Source organism: Neoarius graeffei, chromosome 24, assembly GCF_027579695.1.
Source record: "Neoarius graeffei isolate fNeoGra1 chromosome 24, fNeoGra1.pri, whole genome shotgun sequence".
NCBI lineage: Eukaryota > Metazoa > Chordata > Actinopteri > Siluriformes > Ariidae > Neoarius > Neoarius graeffei.
The window spans coordinates 12,298,202-12,318,058 of NC_083592.1; the positions used below are offsets into that span (position 1 = coordinate 12,298,202).

Below are 19,857 nucleotides of genomic sequence, written 5' to 3' on the forward strand. Positions count from 1 at the left end.
GAACAACGCCAGTCTCCAGGGATGTATTTATAATTTGAAGCACATCTGTAATTATAAGATGAAGAACAGACTTAAAAAAGTTGGTGGGCAGAATGTCCAATTCAGATGTTGAGGAACTGAGATTTTGTAGTTTTTTTCAAGAGTCTCATAATCAATTAAACAAAATTCTGACATTGTGCTGAAGTTATCTATCTGTGTCATTGGTGATTGCAGTTTTTCAATTTTTTGCAACTGAGATATATTATGAGGAATATTCTGCCGTATTTTATCAATTTTACCTTTGAAAAAGGATGCAAACTCATTGCATTTATTAACTGAGAGAAGTTCAGGTGCTAATTGTGGTGGGGGATTAGTTAGCTTCTCTACTGTTGAAAATAGCACACGGGCATTGTTCATATTCCTCCTGATGATGTTGGAGAAGAAAGACTGTCTTGCTTTACAAATTTCATAATTATAATTACAAAGCATCTCCTTATGGATTTGATAATGAATGTGAAGTTTAGATTTGCGCCATTTTCTTTCAGTCTTCCTACATTCTCTCTTTAGCAGTTTAACAGCCGGGTACTGCTTCCATGGTGCTTTCTGCTTATCATTGACTCTTTTGATTTTGAATGGAGCAATATCATCCATAATTTGGGTCATATTTAAATTAAAAAATTCCAGTAAATCATCTACAGAGTCTGACATTTTGGTTGATTTCTGCGAGAGAGCTTGCTCAAAGAGAGCACATGCTGTCTTTTATGACTCTCCTACCTATAGTCGTTGAGCTATTCTGAATGTGAGGAGACATAGAAACATTAAAGAAAACACAGAAATGATCGGATAAGGCCAGGTCAACAACAGTATTAGAAACAGTAAGACCCTTTGTGATAACGAGGTCAAGAGTATGACCACGAGAGTGGGTCGGCCCCTGTACATGTTGTACTAGGTTGAAGTTGTCGATAATTGCAAGTAGTTCTTTGGCATAAATGTTATCAGTATTATCTACATGCAAGTTAAAATCCCCAGATATAATAAGACAATCAAACTCTAAGCAAATGACTGATAACAGTTCACCAAACTCTTCAAGAAAGACTTTGGCTGAATGTCTCGGAGGCCTATAAATAGTTAATAATAATATGTTAGGAGAGCATGTAACAAGTGCACATAAGTGTTCAAAGGACATAAAATCACCAAGTGAGGATTGTTTACATTGAAAAGAGACTTTGAATATATTTGTGATCCCTCCACCTTTCCCTTGTCGGGTAACATTCAAAAAATTTAAATTTGGGGGAGCTACTTCAATAAGGGTGGAAGCACTATTTGCTTGATCCAGCCAGGTTTCAGTTAGAAGCAAAAAATCAAGATTGTGTTTGCAAATAAGATCATTAATTAAAAATGACTTGTTTAAAAGTGATCTAACATTCAGAAGAGCTAGCTTTACAGAAAGTCTAGAAGTAGTATCTGCTTTTGATCCAGAAGCGCAGACGTCTTCTCTGGGCCAAGGCTCATTTAAAATGGACTGTGGCAAAGTGGAAAACTGTTCTGTGGTCAGACGAATCAAAATTTGAAGTTCTTTATGGAAATCAGGGACGCCATGTCATTTGGACTAAAGAGGAGAAGGACGACTCAAGTTGTCATCAGCGCTCAGTTCAGAAGCCTGCATCACTGATGGTATGGGGTTGCATTAGTGCGTGTGGCATGGGCAGCTTACACATCTGGAAAGACACCATCAATGCTGAAAGGTATATCCAGGTTCTAGAGCAACATATGCTCCCGTCCAGACGACGTCTCTTTCAGGGAAGACCTTGCATTTTCCAACATGACAATGCCAAACCACATACTGCATCAATTACAGCATCATGGCTGCATAGAAGAAGGGTCCGGGTACTGAACTGGCCAGCCTGCAGTCCAGATCTTTCACCCATAGAAAACATTTGGCGCATCATAAAACGGAAGATACGACAAAAAAGACCTAAGACAGTTGAGCAACTAGAATCCTACATTAGACAAGAATGGGTTAACATTCCTATCCCTAAACTTGAGCAACTTGTCTCCTCAGTCCCCAGACGTTTACAGACTGTTGTAAAGAGAAAAGGGGATGTCTCACAGTGGTAAACATGGCCTTGTCCCAACTTTTTTGAGATGTGTTGTTGTCATGAAATTTAAAATCACCTAATTTTTCTCTTTAACCCTTAAAGCAGTTGCTACAGCCACCCTTGTATATGTGTATACTGTTCACCCTGAGAACATATTTACAAGAAAAAAAGTCTAAAGACAAGGTTTTGACAAGGCATCATATGTCGTCATTATGGGATATACACGGGGTCGTCATATGTCGTCATTCAGGGGTAAACAGTTAAATGATACATTTTTTCAGTTTAAACATTTGATATGTCATCTACAATATGTTCTATTCTGAATAAAATATGGAATTTTGAAACTTCCACATCATTGCATTCTGTTTTTATTTACAATTTGTACTTTGTCCCAACTTTTTTGGAATCAGGGTTGTATATCCCACCCCTTTGACAGGTGCCATTGTAATGATATAATCAAATGTTATTCACTTCTTCACCAGTTAGTGGGTTTAATTTTATGGCTGATCGGTGTATATATTACTTTTTGATTTCTTTATTTTGTCCAAAGGATGATAATGGCATTTGCACTCGAATTGATACCAGTACCAGTAATTGTGAAGTACATTTATACTGTTAAATTAAGAACTCGTATTAAACATACTCAGTGAAGCAGAGGCTGAAACACCTGCTACTGCATCTGTTATTGAGGGAAAAATGTTGATTTTATTGTCATTTATCATGTCCACTTAGATGTTTTGGTGAATGTTTGTCTATATAAAAAGTGTACACACCCCGTTAAAATGATCAGTTTTTCTGATGTAAAAAAAAAAAATGAGACCATGATAAATAATTTAAAAACTTTTCCCATCTTTAATGTGACCTATAACCTGTACACTTCAATTGAAAAACAAACAAATCTGTTAGGGGGGAAAACATAAAAAAAAAAGTACAATAAGCTGGTTACAGGGCGGCACGGTGGTGTAGTGGTTAGCGCTGTTGCCTCACAGCAAGAAGGTCCGGGTTCGAGCCCAGTGGCCGGCGAGGGCCTTTCTGTGTGGAGTTTGTATGCTCTCCCCGTGTCCACGTGGGTTTCCTCCGGGTGCTCTGGTTTCCCCCACAGTCCAAAGACATGCAGGTTAGGTTAACTGGTGACTCTAAATTGACCGTAGGTGTGAATGGTTGTCTGTGTCTATGTGTCAGCCCTGTGATGACCTGGCGACTTGTCCAGGGTGTACCCCACCTTTCGCCCGTAGTCAGCTGGGATAGGCTCCTGCGACCCTGTAGAACAGGATAAAGTGGCTAGAGATGATGAGAAGCTTGTTGCATAAGTGTGCACACCCTTAAACTAATAATTTGTTGAAGCACCTTTTGATTTAATGACAGCATTCAGTCTTTTTCCGTGGCCACGAGTTAATAACGTATGGGAATGAGATCCTATTCCATGGCCACGACTTGTTTAATGCGTGGGAACAAGATGATTATTAGGTGGCCACGAATTAACAATGTGTGGCCATGAGAAGTGTTAGTCATTTCATCACTGAGACTGTTGACTTTCTGGCATCAGTAGCTTCAGCCGCAAATATGGACAAGTTTGATCTGATTTCGTTTTATTTTAATCTAGGAATGAATTATAATGATATCCTTAAATCACTTGCAGTTAGACATGGAGTAATTCTGAGCAAGAGACACTTAATTCGGCTGCTCAAAAAGCATGGGCTCAAACGTAGACAATATGCTGACCTCGGGGAAGTTATAGATTTCATCATGCAAATATGGACGGCAAATTTGGCGGCCGCTCAAAAACTGGACATCATCCCATCAGGCTGGAACTTGAATCATCTTGTGGCCACGCATTATTAATTCATGGCCACCCAATAATCATCTCATTCCCACGCATTAAGCAAGTCGTGGGCATGGAATAGGATCTCGTTCCCACGCATTAAACAAGTCATGGCCACGGAATAGGATCTCATTCCCACGCGTTATTAACTTGTGGCCACAGAATATTTTTTTTTCACCCATGTCACCAGAGGGGCTCCGTAGCCTCCTGATCTAGACTTAGCAATATTTGCCCACTCTTCCTTGCAAAAGCGCCCCAAATCTGTCAGATTGCGAGGGCATCTCTTGTGCACAGCCCTCTTCAGGTCACCTCACAGATTTTTGATTGGATTTAGGTCTGGGTTCTGGCTGGGCCATTCCAAAACTTTTTTGTGGTCATTGTCGTGCTGAAAGATGAAATTCCTCTTCATCTTCAGCTTTCTAGCAGACACCTGAAGGTTTTGGGCCAAAATTTACTGGTATTTAGAACTGTTCATAATTCCCTCCACCTTGACTAAAGCCCCTGTTCCAGCTGAAGAAAAACAACCCCAAAACATGATGCTGCCACCACCATGCTTCACCGTGGGTATGGGGTTCTTTTGGTGATGCGCAGTGCTGTTTTTGCGCCAAACATCTCATCTCATCTCATTATCTCTAGCCGCTTTATCCTGTTCTACAGGGTCGCAGGCAAGCTGGAGCCTATCCCAGCTGACTACGGGCGAGAGGGGGGGTACACCCTGGACAAGTCACCAGGTCATCACAGGGCTGACACATAGACACAGACAACCATTCACACTCACATTCACACCTACGGTCAATTTAGAGTCACCAGTTAACCTAACCTGCATGTCTTTGGACTGTGGGGGAAACCGGAGCACCCGGAGGAAACCCACACGGACACGGGGAGAACATGCAAACTCCGCACAGAAAGGCCCTCGCCGGCCACGGGGCTCGAACCCGGACCTTCTTGCTGTGAGGCGACAGCGCTAACCACTACACCACCGTGCCAAACATACCTTTTGGAATTGTGGCCAAAAAGTTCAACCTTGGTTTCATCAGACCATAACACATTTTCCCACATGCTTTTGGGGGAGTTGATGTATTTTTTTAATAAAATTTAGCCGGGCCTGGATGTTTTTCTTTGACCCTACCTCACAGTCCAGATATATGGCAAATACGGGAGATTGTTGTCACATGTACAGTAGTACACAACCAGTACTTGCCAGAAATTCCTGCAGCTCCTTTAGTGTTGCTGTAGGCCTCTCGGCAGCCTCCCTGACCAGTTTTCGTATTGTCTTTACGTCAATTTTGGAGGGACGTCCAGTTCTCGGTAACGTCACTGTTGTCCCTTATTTTCACCACTTCTTGATGACTGTCTTCACTGTGCTCCATGGTATATCTAATGCCATGGAAATGTTTTTGTACCCTTCTCCTGACTGATACCTTTCAACAATGAGATCCCTTTGACACTTTGTAAGCTCTCTGGGAACCCTGGCTTTTGCTGGAGGATGCAACCGAGTAAATGTCTGAACTTTATTTGGGGTTAATCAGAATCATTTTAATTGATGGCAGGTGTGAACCCAAAAAGACTGAATGCTGGAATTAAATCACAAGGTGCTTCAAGAAAGGAGTAGTTTAAGGGTGTGCACACTTGTGCAACCAGCTCATTGTATGTTTTTTTAAATGCTTTTCCCCCTAACAGATTTGTTTGTTTTTCAATTGAAGTGTACAGGTTATAGGTCACACTAAAGGTGGGAAAAGTTTTGAAATTATTTATCATGATCTCAGTTTTTTTACATCAGAAAAAAACGATCATTTTAATGGGCTGTGTACACTTTTTATATCCACTGTATATATCTTTTTTTTTGTTAATCTTATTGGAAAATCGTGACCAGGACTTATGAGATCCAAGCCTAGTCTGATGAAGCTGGGAGAAGAATAACCTCGCTCAGCTTTCTTGAACAGAAGCACTTATGCAGCCTCATGCGCCATTCTTAAGGAGTTGTGTCCTTGCTTATGAATGCGCTTTTATATTGCCATTGTGTGTGGAGTGAAAGGGAAATTAAATCATATGAAATGTCTTTTTTTTTTTTTTTTTTGCAGTACGGCAACTCCGGAGGGCCGCTTGTTAATTTGGTGTGTCCTCAGTCTTAATTGTCACTCATTCATGCTCTGCGTGTCCCACTTCGCTTTGGTTAGCATGCGTCCTTGGTCACTTCTCTGGTTTTTATTGTTCTCGCTCTCAATCTTTTTTTTCCCTCTGTTGAAGCACTGTTGTATTATGTTTTGTTTTCATCTGGATAAATCATCTGCAGTGGTTTATATGCTCCTATTGATCCCGAGAGGGTGAGAACACCGTGTGCTTTCGGCTGTGCCCCAGGGCAAGGTTTCGATCCAGCTTTCCCCTGTAATTGCCAATAAAATAGCACTCTCATTTAGTGACCTGGAATGGAGAGATGTTAAAATCACCATTGTTGACTTTTTGACTTGACGTATCCCAATTTTAGAAGGATGATAAACATGTTTATGCCAAAGTTCCAGCCTATCTGAGTTAAATTCAGCACACTGTCCTTTCCGGTCTGGAATCTGATCCACAAAACACAACCAATCAACATATCTGTGTAACATTTATAGCTACTTTTCTGAAGAATGAAACAGCAGTACGATCCTGCCAAACATCTCAATGCATTCCAAATTCTACCTAAGGTTGCTAGACTGTGTTTTGAAAGGTAGTTTATTGGTACGTAACACTTTGCATTAAAGCTAAACGGCCTTTTGATTTCAGAAAATCGGTGAAATTTAGTTCCGTCTGAAATTTGTTCGTGGCGAGATGTTTATTTCTGAAATATCTCCAAAAAAAAATATCAGGCAATTCTGTGGCTGGGAAGTTATTTAATTTGAGGGGATTCCCGAGCAAATAATGTGCATGAAATCGCTCGCTTTTCGCAGTCAAGCAGACAGAGGAAGTCCGTGTGTGCATGCGCAGGTTTACCTTCTTATTCTTATTCTTCTTTTGGGTTTTACGGCAACTGGCATCCACAGTGCTGCATTACTGCCATCTACAGGTTTACCTTTGACCATGCACTGACAGTTCCATCATTCTGTTGTGAAACAGATCACACCGAGGTGCTCACTGAGCGCCGATATTTATTAGTTTGGTCCTGCGTTTCCTTTCCTTCGTATATAACATAATGCCTTTTCTTCTCACTTTCCGTTACTGTAGTCAGTCTTTCACGTTTCATTCGCACACTCACGTCCTCCATTTTTCTCTCCTATTTCAAATTTGTATCCCACAATGCCTTGCGCGAACAGGGAAAGCGCACCACGTGATGCAATCTTGAATTGGGTCATGGTGAAGCAGGAAAAAATAGTGGAGAATTTAGGGCCACGTGGCCTGAAATTCATTAATTGTTCTTTTTAAAAAAAAAAAAAAACTTATAAAATTGGAAGTCTGTGATTCGAATTCAGTACCTTTCGGTCCACTAAACAAAAATAATTGGGTGTCGGGGAAGTCTTTTTATGACCTACACTTGACAAATCTGAAAGGCAGTCTACCTTTAAGGTTAATTAATGATCAACGTTTCATTATCAATATACTTTTTGCTCATTTATATGGATATTTTTAGTCATGAATTGATCATGGAGTTAATGAAAGTGCCTTTCATGAACACATCAACAAACACCAATTTAAATTGACTTACTACACTAAACTGCTTTGTTAATATTAATTACGATGCATTTATGTTGATGTTCATGGTTTGTTCTTGTTAATATATAAATAATATTAGTTAAAGTGTTACAAGATTATCCTTTGGTCTTTAAATAAACAACCTAAAGTGTAGTTCAGATGTAATTTGTCTGTGTAGTGATTTATGAATGATATATTAATTATAATTGATCTGGCAACCCTGATTTGTCCATAACCACCTCTGGTACTGATGCACACATACTTTCCACAAGTTTGCAGTTTATTGGGGCGAGAAATCCATGGCGAGATAGTGTGAAAATTTTAAACATGAATGAATAAAATAAGGAATAAAACACTTGTTGCAGGAAAATAATCAATGTTATAATGCACGCCAAAGCTCCAGAACATTCCAAAGTGTTTTATTCCACAATAATTTGCCAGCAATTTTTCTTCATGATATATCGTACTTTTTATCCATTTATAATTACATTCAAAGTGATGGAACATCTGCGGAACACATTAGTCCCTGTTATCACTGATGTCCTAGCAGCTGTAAACAGCTGGCTTTAACAGCTTCTCGTTTTCTCTCTTCAAGCTTGTCATGTTTTACTGAAAACACCAAACACCAATCATAATAATAATGGTGTTACAATGTCCTCATGATGTCCAGGAGTAATACTAGTGCATCTCAAAAAATTATAATACCATGAAAAAGTTCCTTTTTTTCATAATTTAATTCAAAAAGGTAAACTTTCATATATTCTATATTCATTACATGTAAAGTGAAATATTTAAAGCCTTTTTTGTTTTAATTTTGATGATTATGGCTTATAGCTCATGAAAATCAGAAATCCAGTATCTCAAATTATTAGAATATTCCCTAAGATCAATCAAAAAAAGGATTTACAATACAGAAATGTCCAACTTCTGAAAAGTATATTCATTTATACACTCAATACTTGGTTGGGTCTCCTTTACCATGAATTACTGTATCAATGCGGTGTGGCATGGAGGTGATCAGTCTGTGGCACTGCTGAGGTGTTATTGAAGCCCAGGTTGCTTTGATAGTGGCCTTCAGCGTATCTGTATTTTTGGGTCGGGTGTTTCTCATCTTCCTCTTGACAATACCCCATAGATTCTCTATGGGGTTCAGGTCAGGCAAGTTGGCTGGCCAATCAAACACGGTAATATCATGGTCAGCAAACCATTTGGTAGTAGTTTTGGCACTGTGGGTAGGTGCTAAGTCCTGCTGGAAAAGGAAATCAGCATCTCCAAAAAGCTCGTCAGCAGATGGAAACATGAAGTGCTCTAAAATCTCCTGGTTGTGTTGACTTTGGACTTGATAAAATACAGTGGACCCACACCAGCAGATGACATGGCACCCCAAATCATCACAGACTGTGGAAACTTCACACTGGGCTTCAAACACCTTGGATTCTGTGCCTCTCCACTCTTCCTCCAGACTCTAGAACTGTGATTTCCAAATTAAATGCAAAATGTACTTTCATCTGAAAAGAGGACTTTGGACCACTGAGCAACAGTCCATTTCTTTCTCTCCTTAGCCCAGATAAGACACTTCTGACATTGTCTCTGGCTCAGGAGTAGCTTGATATTACAGTAGGAATGCAAAAGTTGTATCCCCTTTCTTGAAGATGTCTGTTCGTGATGGGTCTTGATACACTGACACCAGCCTCAGTCCACTCCTTGTGAAGCTCTCCCAAGTTCTTGAATCAACTTTTCTTGACAATCCTCTCAAGACTGCGGCCATCCCTGCTGCTTGTGCACCTTTTCAAGTCACCCTTTTCAGCAATGACCTTTTGTGGCTTACCCTCCTTGTGGAGGGCATCAGTGATCATCTTCTGGACAACAGTCAAGTCAGCAGTCTTCCCCATGATTGTGGTTGTGTGTACTGAACTAGACTGAGAGATACACTGTGTTCATACTGTTTTACTCAAACTCTAAATGAAATATTCTAATATTTTGAGATTTTTTTTTATGTTTTTGTACTGTATGCCATACTGATTAAAATTAAAATAGAAAAATGCTTGAAACATTTTAGTTTATGTGTAATGAGTCTCTATAATATATAACATTTTCACTTTCTGAAATAACTGATGGAAAATATTGATCTTTTTCACAATATTCTAATTTTTTGAGATGCACTAGTATGTTCAAATAAAGCAGCAGTGGAACGTTAAGTTCAAATGACACGCTGTCTGAAAAACCAGACTAAGGCCAGGACAACTCTATTATTATGCAACATTAATGAATCACATTTTTCATCCTGCTGCATTTCAGTGATGCTTCCATCAATTTCAAAATGCTCACGCCCAAGGTTACAGGTCATTCTATTTCTGCTTTCCTGATTAAAATGGAAAGAACTTTCTACAGAGGTGTAATTTGGATTGTGCTTCTTGAACAATTGCTCCATGGCGGCCTTTACGTTTTCCAAGGCCGGATTGTTCGTTCATTTGGATGCTGTTTGGCCATTATGCTGTCCGTTTTGTGTCTCAAGGATGGAGACGTCTTCGGCATAAACACGCTGAAGGTCACGGCAGGAATATCATTTGCAATTCCCTCAGATCAGGTACAGCAGTTCCTTGCAGACTCTGACGAGAGACAAAGGAAAGGTTTGTTCGAGTTTTTTTCCTTGCATAATTCAAAAGACGATATTAGTCCTCTGTCAGGTTGTGTTTTGTTTTTTGGTTGGTTGATATCCAAATTCACATGCGCAGAATATTTTCTTTTCTCTTCTTTTTTCCCCCACTTCCTCTGACTCTCAGGAGTAACTTTAATGATCCATAGACATTTAAATTTTTACTGTATGTTGCTTATCTAGTCCTTATTTTCCTTATATTAGTGAGTGAGTTTAAATAAATTGAACATACATGCATACAATGCGATCCTCGCAGTCCTGACTGGTTCTGTATTTTCTTTATTTTCTATGAATAAACAAAACCAAAATAATAACTCACAAACAAGAACGGCTCATGGAAGATACTAAGCTTCACTCGCATGAAGCTAATAAAATAGACAACCACAGGCGATACTCATTTACACCGTAACAATCGCTCAAATACTTTCAGACAACATGGAAAGAAATTCAAAAGAGGATAAACCAACATTTTAAGGAGGTTGTTCAAAAATAAACACTGAAAAACAAGCTATTGCGCTCATGGGTTATGAGGCTTGCATAGCTTTGGTTTTGCTTCCAGAAAATTCTGATCAGTATTCACCTTCCAGAGATATGTACATCAAATTTAAAAAAAAAAATCTTTCCAGCTGTGTCACATGACAATGAACAGGGAATAAAAGTGGCTGCTTTGGTCTGATCTTAAAGAAATAATCTATCCAAAAACAAGTGCTACATTTCCACCAAATCGAACGAGAAGGGTATTTGGAAGAGCGCATACCTCCACCAAGCCACATATTCAGATTTGGATCAAAATCTAATAAATTGTTCCTTGGCCCATGGCTTACCTTTCCTCCAAATTTCAGCCAAATCTGTTCACTATTTTTTGAGTTACAGTGGTGCTTGAAAGTTTGTGAACCCTTTAGAATGTTCGATATTTCTGCATAAATATGACCTAAAACATCATCAGATTTTCACACAAGTCCTAAAAGTAGATAAAGAGAACCCAGTTAAACAAATGAGACAAAAATATTATACTTGGTCATTTATTTATTGAGGAAAATGATCCAATATTACATATCTGTGAGTGGCAAAAGTATGTGAACCTCTAGGATTAGCAGTTAATTTGAAGGTGAAATTAGAGTCAGGTGTTTTCAATCAATGGGATGACAATCAGGTGTGAGTGGGCACCCTGTTTTATTTAAAGAACAGGGATCTATCAAAGTCTGATCTTCACAACACGTGTTTGTGGAAGTGTATCATGGCACGAACAAAGGAGATTTCTGAGGACCTCAGAAAAAGCATTGTTGATGCTCATCAGGCTGGAAAAGGTTACAAAACAATCTCGAAAGAGTTTGGACTCCACCAATCCACAGTCAGACAGATTGTGTACAAATGGAGGAAATTCAAGACCATTGTTACCCTCCCCAGGAGTGGTCGACCAACAAAGATCACTCCAAGAGCAAGGCGTGTAATAGTCGGCGAGGTCACAAAGGACCCCAGGGTAACTTCTAAGCAACTGAAGGCCCATCTCACATTGGCTAATGTTAATGTTCATGAGTCCACCATCAGGAGAACACTGAACGACAATGGTGTGCATGGCAGGGTTGCAAGGAGAAAGCCACTGCTCTCCAAAAAGAACATTGCTGCTCATCTGCAGTTTGCTAAAGATCACATGGACAAGCCAGAAGGCTATTGGAAAAATGTTTTGTGGACGGATGAGACCAAAATAGAACTTTTTGGTTTAAATGAGAAGCGTTATGTTTGGAGAAAGGAAAACACTGGATTCCAGCATAAGAACCTTATCCCATCTGTGAAACATGGTGGTGGTAGTATAATGGTTTGGGCCTGTTTTGCTGCATCTGGGCCAGGATGGCTTGTTCCATCAATGATGGCAATGAATTCGGAATTATACCAGCGAATTCTAAAGGAAAGTGTCAGGACATCTGTCCATGAACTGAATCTCAAGAGAAGGTGGGTCATGCAGCAAGACAACGACCCTAAGCACACAAGTTGTTCTACCAAAGAATGGTTAAAGAAGAATAAAGTTAATGTTTTGGAATGGCCAAGTCAAAGTCCTGATCTTAATCCAATCGAAATGTTGTGGAAGGACCTGAAGTGAGCAGTTCATGTGAGGAAACCCACCAACATCCCAGAGTTGAAGCTGTTCTGTACGGAGGAATGGGCTAAAATTCCTCCAAGCCGGTGTGCAGGACTGATCAACAGTTACCGCAAACGTTTAGTTGCAGTTATTGCTGCACAAGGCGGTCACACCAGATACTGAAAGCAAAGGTTCACATACTTTTGCCACTCACAGATATGCAATATTGGATCATTTTCCTGAATAAATAAATGAGCAAGTATAATATTTTTGTCTCATTTGTTTAACTGGGTTCTCTTTATCTACTTTTAGGACTTGTGTGAAAATCTGATGTTGTTTTAGGTCATATTTATGCAGAAATATAGAAAATTCTAAAGGGTTCACAAACTTTCAAGCACCATTATATGTTGGGAACAGAAAAAAAAAGTCCTGGATCCACATACATATTTGGATCCTGGATCCAAACACATATCCAGATTTGCATCAAAATCAAATCTGTTCAAAGGTGTGTTCTTTGGCACACCTTTCCTCCAAATTTAATCTAAATCTGTTCACTACTTTTTGAGTTACATTGAGAAAAGGAAAAAAAATTCCTGGCTCCGTGTACAACCTCGATTCCAAAAAAGTTGGGACAAAGTACAAATTGTAAATAAAAACGGAATGCAATGATGTGGAAGTTTCAAAATTCCATATTTTATTCAGAATAGAACATAGATGACATATCAAATGTTTAAACTGAGAAAATGTATCATTTAAAGAGAAAAATTAGGTGATTTTAAATTTCATGACAACAACACATCTCAAAAAAGTTGGGACAAGGCCATGTTTCCCACTGTGAGACATCCCCTTTTCTCTTTACAACAGTCTGTAAACGTCTGGGGACTGAGGAGACAAGTTGCTCAAGTTTAGGGATAGGAATGTTAACCCATTCTTGTCTAATGTAGGATTCTAGTTGCTCAACTGTCTTAGGTCTTTTTTGTCGTATCTTCCATTTTATGATGCGCCAAATGTTTTCTATGGGTGAAAGATCTGGACTGCAGGCTGGCCAGTTCAGTACCTGGACCCTTCTTCTACGCAGCCATGATGCTGTAATTGATGCAGTATGTGGTTTGGCATTGTCATGTTGGAAAATGCAAGGTCTTCCCTGAAAGAGACGTCATCTGGATGGGAGCATATGTTGCTCTAGAACCTGGATATACCTTTCAGCATCGATGGTGTCTTTCCAGATGCGCAAGCGATTGGTTCAAATTTTGATTCGTCTGACCACAGAACAGTTTTCCACTTTGCCACAGTCCATTTTAAATGAGCCTTGGCCCAGAGAAGACGTCTGCGCTTCTGGATCATGTTTAGATACGGCTTCTTCTTTGAACTATAGAGTTTTAGCTGGCAACGGCGGATGGCACGGTGAATTGCGTTCACAGATAATGTTCTCTGGAAATATTCCTGAGCCCATTTTGTAATTTCCAATACAGAAGCATGCCTATATGTGATGCAGTGCCGTCTAAGGGCCCGAAGATCACGGGCACCCAGTATGGTTTTCCGGCCTTGACCCTTACGCACAGAGATTCTTCCAGATTCTCTGACTCTTTGGATGATATTATGCACTGTAGATGATGATATGTTCAAACTCTTTGCAATTTTACACTGTCGAACTCCTTTCTGATATTGCTCCACTATTTGTCGGCGCAGAATTAGGGGGATTGGTGATCCTCTTCCCATCTTTACTTCTGAGAGCCGCTGCCACTCCAAGATGCTCTGTTTATACCCAGTCATGTTAATGACCTATTGCCAATTGACCTAATGAGTTGCAATTTGGTCCTCCAGCTGGTCCTTTTTTGTACCTTTAACTTTTCCAGCCTCTTATTGCCCCTGTCCCAACTTTTTTGAGATGTGTTGCTGTCATGAAATTTCAAATGAGCCAATATTTGGCATGAAATTTCAAAATGTCTCACTTTCGACATTTGATATGTTGTCTATGTTCTATTGTGAATACAATATCAGTTTTTGCGATTTGTAAATTATTGCATTCCGTTTTTATTTACAATTTGTACTTTGTCCCAACTTTTTTGGAATCAGGGTTGTACATATCTGGATCCTGGATCCAAACACATATCCAGATTTGGATCAAAATTGAATCAATTGTTCCTTGGCCCATGGCCATCTTTCCTCCAAATTCATTCACTACTTTCTGAGTTACATTGAGGAAAGCCAAAAACAAAAAAATCCTGGATCCACGTACATATCTGGATCCCGGATTCAAACACATACACAGACTTGCATCAAAATCTCATCAATTGTTCCTGGGCCCATGGCCCATCTTTCCTCCAAATTTCATCCAAATCCATTTACTACTTTTTGAGTTACATTGAGAAAAGGCAAAAAAAAAATTTCAATCCTGGCTCTGTGTAACTTGTCCAGGGTGTACCCCGCCTCTCGCCCGTAGTCAGCTGGGATGGGCTCCAGCTTTCCTGCGACCCTGTAGAACAGGATAAGCGGCTACAGATGATGGATAGATGGATGGATGGGCTCCGTGTACATATCTGGATCCTGGATCAGCATACATATTCGGATTTGCATCAAAATCTCATCAATTGTTCCTGGGCCCATGGCCCACCTTTCCTCCAAATTTCATCCAAATCCATTCACTACTTTTTGAGTTGCATTGGGAAATATCAAACAAACAGAGGCAAAAACATGACCTCCTCTAACAAATTTGGCTGAGGTAAAAAGTTTGCATCTTAGCATTGAAGAAAAACTAGCATTCACTATTTACATGCCTCATATTCATATTTATATGTGATTTGTCCCTATACATTGCTAAACATTTTCTATGTTACTTTGTTTTTCTTTGATTGCAGTTTAATCAGGAACCTGAAAGAGAAGGAGACCGTCAGTGCAGGAGTCTACGTCTACGAGGTGATTCCTGGAATGGCTGCCTCCAGGTAAGAAAACAGGCCCAGGCCTTCCATACTCATCTATTGTTTCTTCCCACTTCGCCGCAGCCTGAGACCCAAGGCTGTGCTCATCCTATAATTATGCAATTTATGTCCCACTGTGTGCCACGAGGCATTTCTACTCTGCTTGAAAATATTCCACCTTAATGATGCGTCATGCACCGCAAGGCACGTTGGCAGCATGACACAAAGGCAGGAAGCAATAACTGGAGCGTGAATTTTCCTCATGGATCCAGGGGAGATTTGAACGTGAGCAAAAATGGTGCAATTAATCTCAAAGTCGTTGCCTGTCAGCACAAATAGTGACTCAGCTGCTGAGTGATGAGATTAGCGAGGCCTACGATCAAAAGGAAGGTGGTCATTAAAGTAAGATGACTCCCAGCAGTCTGTAAATGATCCCCCTTTTATTCTGAAGGATCTCCCTAACATTTCATTTCACCCCAAGTATCTCTCATAAAGCCAGGTTTAGACTGTGCCATTTCAGGTGCCTTTTATGATTGTTTCTGGTCACGGCGTACAAGTGGATCCCAATAAAATCGATAGAATTCTGTAGTGAGTTCTCCATGTCAGATTGTCCGATATAGATCATCCATCTGCTTATAATATCAATCAATTTGGTTAAATTGGGCTCATGTAAAAACAGTCAAGCTCTCTGGCTCATAGTGCTTCATGGTAGCAACACTACACCTGGAGAAAACCCATTCTTCAGACTCAGCTTGAGGTAATATGGAAATATTTCTGTATATTTATCTCCGGGCGGCACGGTAGTGTAGTGGTTAGCACTGTCACCTCACAGCAAGAAGGTCCGGGTTCGAGCCCCGTGGCCGACGAGGACCTTTCTGTGCGGAGTTTGCATGTTCTTCCCGTGTCCATGTGGGTTTCCTCTGGGTGCTCCGGTTTCCCCCACAGTCCAAAGACATGCAGGTTAGGTTAACTGGTGACTCTAAATTGACCGTAGGTGAGAGTGTGAATGGTTGTCTGTGTCTATGTGTCAGCCCTGTGATGACCTGGCGACTTGTCCAGGGTGAACCCCGCCTTTCGCCCGTAGTCAGCTGGGATAGGCTCCAGCTTGCCTGTGACCCTGTAGAACAGGATAAAGTGGCTACAGATAATGAGATGAGATATTTATCTCCATCAGTTTTTGTTGGAGGAGGTTATGTTTTGTTTGTTTGTCTGTTCCCAACATAACTCAAAAAGTAGTGAACAGATTATGATGAAATTTGGAGGAAAGGTGAACCATTGGCCAAGGAACAATTGATATGTATGCAGATCCAGGGATTTTTTTTTCTCTTCCCAGTGTAACTCAAAAAGTAATGAATAGATTTGGATGAAATTTGGTGGACAGCTTTAGCATTATCCCAGGCTCTAGCGATTTGATTTTGATGTTGATAATATGTGGCTTGGTGGAGATATGAACTCTACCATGTGCCCTTCTAGTAGTATGCATGACAGATGGTTTTGTGACTCACTGTATAAGGGGGGTGGCATGGTGGTGTAGTGGTTAGCGCTGTCGCCTCACAGCAAGAAGGTCCTGGGTTCGAGCCCCGTGGCCAGTGAGGGCCTTTCTGTGTGGAGTTTGCATGTTCTCCCCATGTCTGTGTGGATTTCCTCCGGGTGCTCCGGTTTCCCCCACATGCAGGTTAGGTTAATTGGTGACTCTAAATTGACCGTAGGTGTGAATGTGTCAGCCCTGCGATGATCTGGCGACTTGTCCAGGGTGTACCCCACCTTTCGCCCGTAATCAGCTGGGATAGGCTCCAACAGGATAAGCGGCTACAGATAATGGATGGATGGATGGATGGATAAGGGGGCCAAGCATGCAGCCTGGTAAGGTTATATTAATGAACGTCAGTATTTTAAATGCTCATATATCAACGTTTCATTTCCCGGGTTGAGTTTGCGCAATCCGATGCCATCTTCCTGTCGGTGCCTCATGTTAAAAGCTCCATCTGTGCAAGTCGAAACCTTGTGGCAGAGCCAACTCGCTTTTTAAGCAAAAATATTCTGGACACTTTGGTTAAGAGTCACTGGGTCCTGATTATTTAGACTCTTCTCAGACATCACAAGAGCATCCAATTTTGTTTCTTTCTTTTTTTGTAGTGCTGGCCTGAAGAACCATGATGTGATCATCAGCATTAACGGTAAGTCGGTTCAGAGCATGGACAACGTAAGTCATGTGGTTCAATCAGCTAAAATGCTCTTGGTGATAGTGCGGCACATTAACAAAACTGTCACACGAACAGTTGTTCCTGGAGAATTGGAGTGACAGCAGTGTGTGAGTCTTGGCTGTGTCCCAAACACTATAAGCCGCAATCCAAGACGGTCAGGACTGTATTGATTACCCATAATGCACTGCAAACAAAGGTCAGCTTTAATACAAAGAAATAGCTCTGTAAACTACAGTGCCTTGCAAAAGTATTCATCCCCCTTGGTGTTTTGTCGCATTACAAGATGGAAATAAAATGGATTTTTGGAGGGTTAGCACCATTTGATTTGCACAACATGCCTACCACTTTAAAGGTGAAAATTGTAGTTTGATTGTGATGCAAACAATAATTAAAAGATGGAAAAAAAACCCCCCAGAAATCTGGAGTGTGCATTGGTATCCACCCCGTTTCGTATGAAACCCCTAAATAAGAGCTGGTCCAACCAATTCACTTCATAAGTCACATAATTAGTTGATTAAGATCCACCTGTGTGCAATCAAAGTGTCACATGACCTGTCACATGACGTCTGTATAAATCACCCTGTTCTGGAAGGACCCTGACTCTGCAACACGACTACGCAAGCAACATGAAAACCAAAGAGCCTCCAAACAGGTCAGAGACAAAGTTGTGGAGAAGTATAGCTCAGGGTTGGGTTATAAAAAATATCCCAAACTATAAATATCCCACGGAGCATCATTAAATCCAAGAATATGACACCACTACAAACCTGACAAGAGAAGGCCGCCCACCAAAACTCACAGACTGGGCAAGGAGGGCATTAATCAGAGATGCAACAAAGACACCAAAGATAACACTGAAGGAGCTGCAAAGATTCACAACGGAGATGGGAGTATCTGTCCATAGGACCACTTTAAGCAGTACACTCCACAGAACAGGCGGGGCTTTATGGAAGAGTGGCCAGAAAAAAAGTGTCATTGCTTAAGAAATCACATTTGGAGTTTGCCCAGTAGCATGTGGCAGACTCCCCAAACACATGGAAGAAGATTCTCTGGTCAAATGAAACTAAAATTGATCTTTTTGGCCATCATGGGAAATGCCATGTGTGGTGCGAACCCAACACCCTGAGAACACCATCACTACAATGAAGTATGGTGGTGGCAGCATCATGCTGTGGGGATATTTTTCATCTGCAGGGACAGGAAAGCTGGTCAGGACTGAAGGAAAGATGGATGGCACTAAAGACAGGGCAATTCTGGAGGAAAACCTGTTTGAGTCGGCCAGAGGTTTGAGACTGGGACGAAGGCTCACATTCCAGCAGGACAATGACCCTAAACTTACTGCTAAAGCTACACTGGAGTGGTTTAAAGGGAAACATTTAAATGTCTTGGAATGGCCTAATCAAAGCCCAGAGCTCAATCTAATTGAGAATCTGTGGCATGACTTGAAGATTGCTGTACACCAACGCAACCCATCTAACTTGAAGGAGTTGGAGCAGTTTTGCCTTGAGGAATGGGCAAAAATCCCAGTGGCTAGATGTGCTAAGCTAACAGAGACACACCCCAAGCAGCTGTAATTGCAGCAAAAGGTGGCTCTACAAAATATTGACTTTGGGGGTGAATACCTACAATATGCACACTCCAGATTACTATTTTTTAAAAATTGCGCCTTTAAAGCTGTAGGCATGTTGTATAAATCAAATGGTGCTAACCCCCAAAGATCCATTTTAGTTCCAGCTTGTAATACAACAAAACAGGACAAACACAAAGGGGATGAATACTTTTGCAAGACACTGTACATCTATTTAAGTACTAATTCAATGATTTAGCTATCAGTGATTAGTTTCCCAGTCGTGACATTGTCTTAGTTAATTATTTGATATACAATATTACACAATGCACTCCTTGTACGTGATCAGTACTGTTTATGAGGGCATTGTTTGTTTTTTCCCCTTTTTTTAGTGTTTCTTGGTGGAAACACGTGGTCGAATATGTAAATAATATACGAATAGTATGAAATTAAAATTACAACCAAGTTTTATCCTTATTGTGTATACGGTCAAATGTACACTCACCGGCCACTTTAATAGGAACTTGTTTTTGATTCTAAGCTCCCTGTTCTTGGCTGCAGGAGTGGAACCCAATGTGGTCTTCCGCTGTTGCATGTTGAGATGATTTTCTGGTCATCACGGTTGTAAAGAGTTGCTATGAGTTACTATATCTTTCCTGGCAAAAAAAAAAAAAAAGCTCGAACCAATCTGGGCAATCTGACCACTCATCAACAAGGCGTTTGTTTCCACCCACAGAACTGTCACTCACTCACTCATTCACTGTTTTTTGTTTTTCGCACCATTCTGTGTAAACTCTAGACCAGGGGTTCCCAAACTTTTCCATGCCAAGGCCCCCCAAACAGCATCAGGTTCTGGCCGGGGACCCCCT

General features: G+C 40.6%; 1 protein-coding gene across 1 annotated transcript in view; it reads left to right on the forward strand.

Moving 5' to 3' along the window:
• The window catches only part of htra4 (HtrA serine peptidase 4), a 35,868-nt gene extending 18,349 nt beyond the window's left edge, over nt 1-17,519 (forward strand). Inside the window, 5 exon segments of the mRNA XM_060908009.1 lie at nt 5,982-6,014; nt 10,082-10,196; nt 14,503-14,541; nt 15,139-15,241; nt 17,354-17,519. Of these exon segments, the coding sequence (XP_060763992.1) occupies nt 5,982-6,014; nt 10,082-10,196; nt 14,503-14,541; nt 15,139-15,241; nt 17,354-17,519 (456 nt within the window).
• The last annotated feature ends 2,338 nt before the right edge of the window (nt 17,520-19,857 follow it).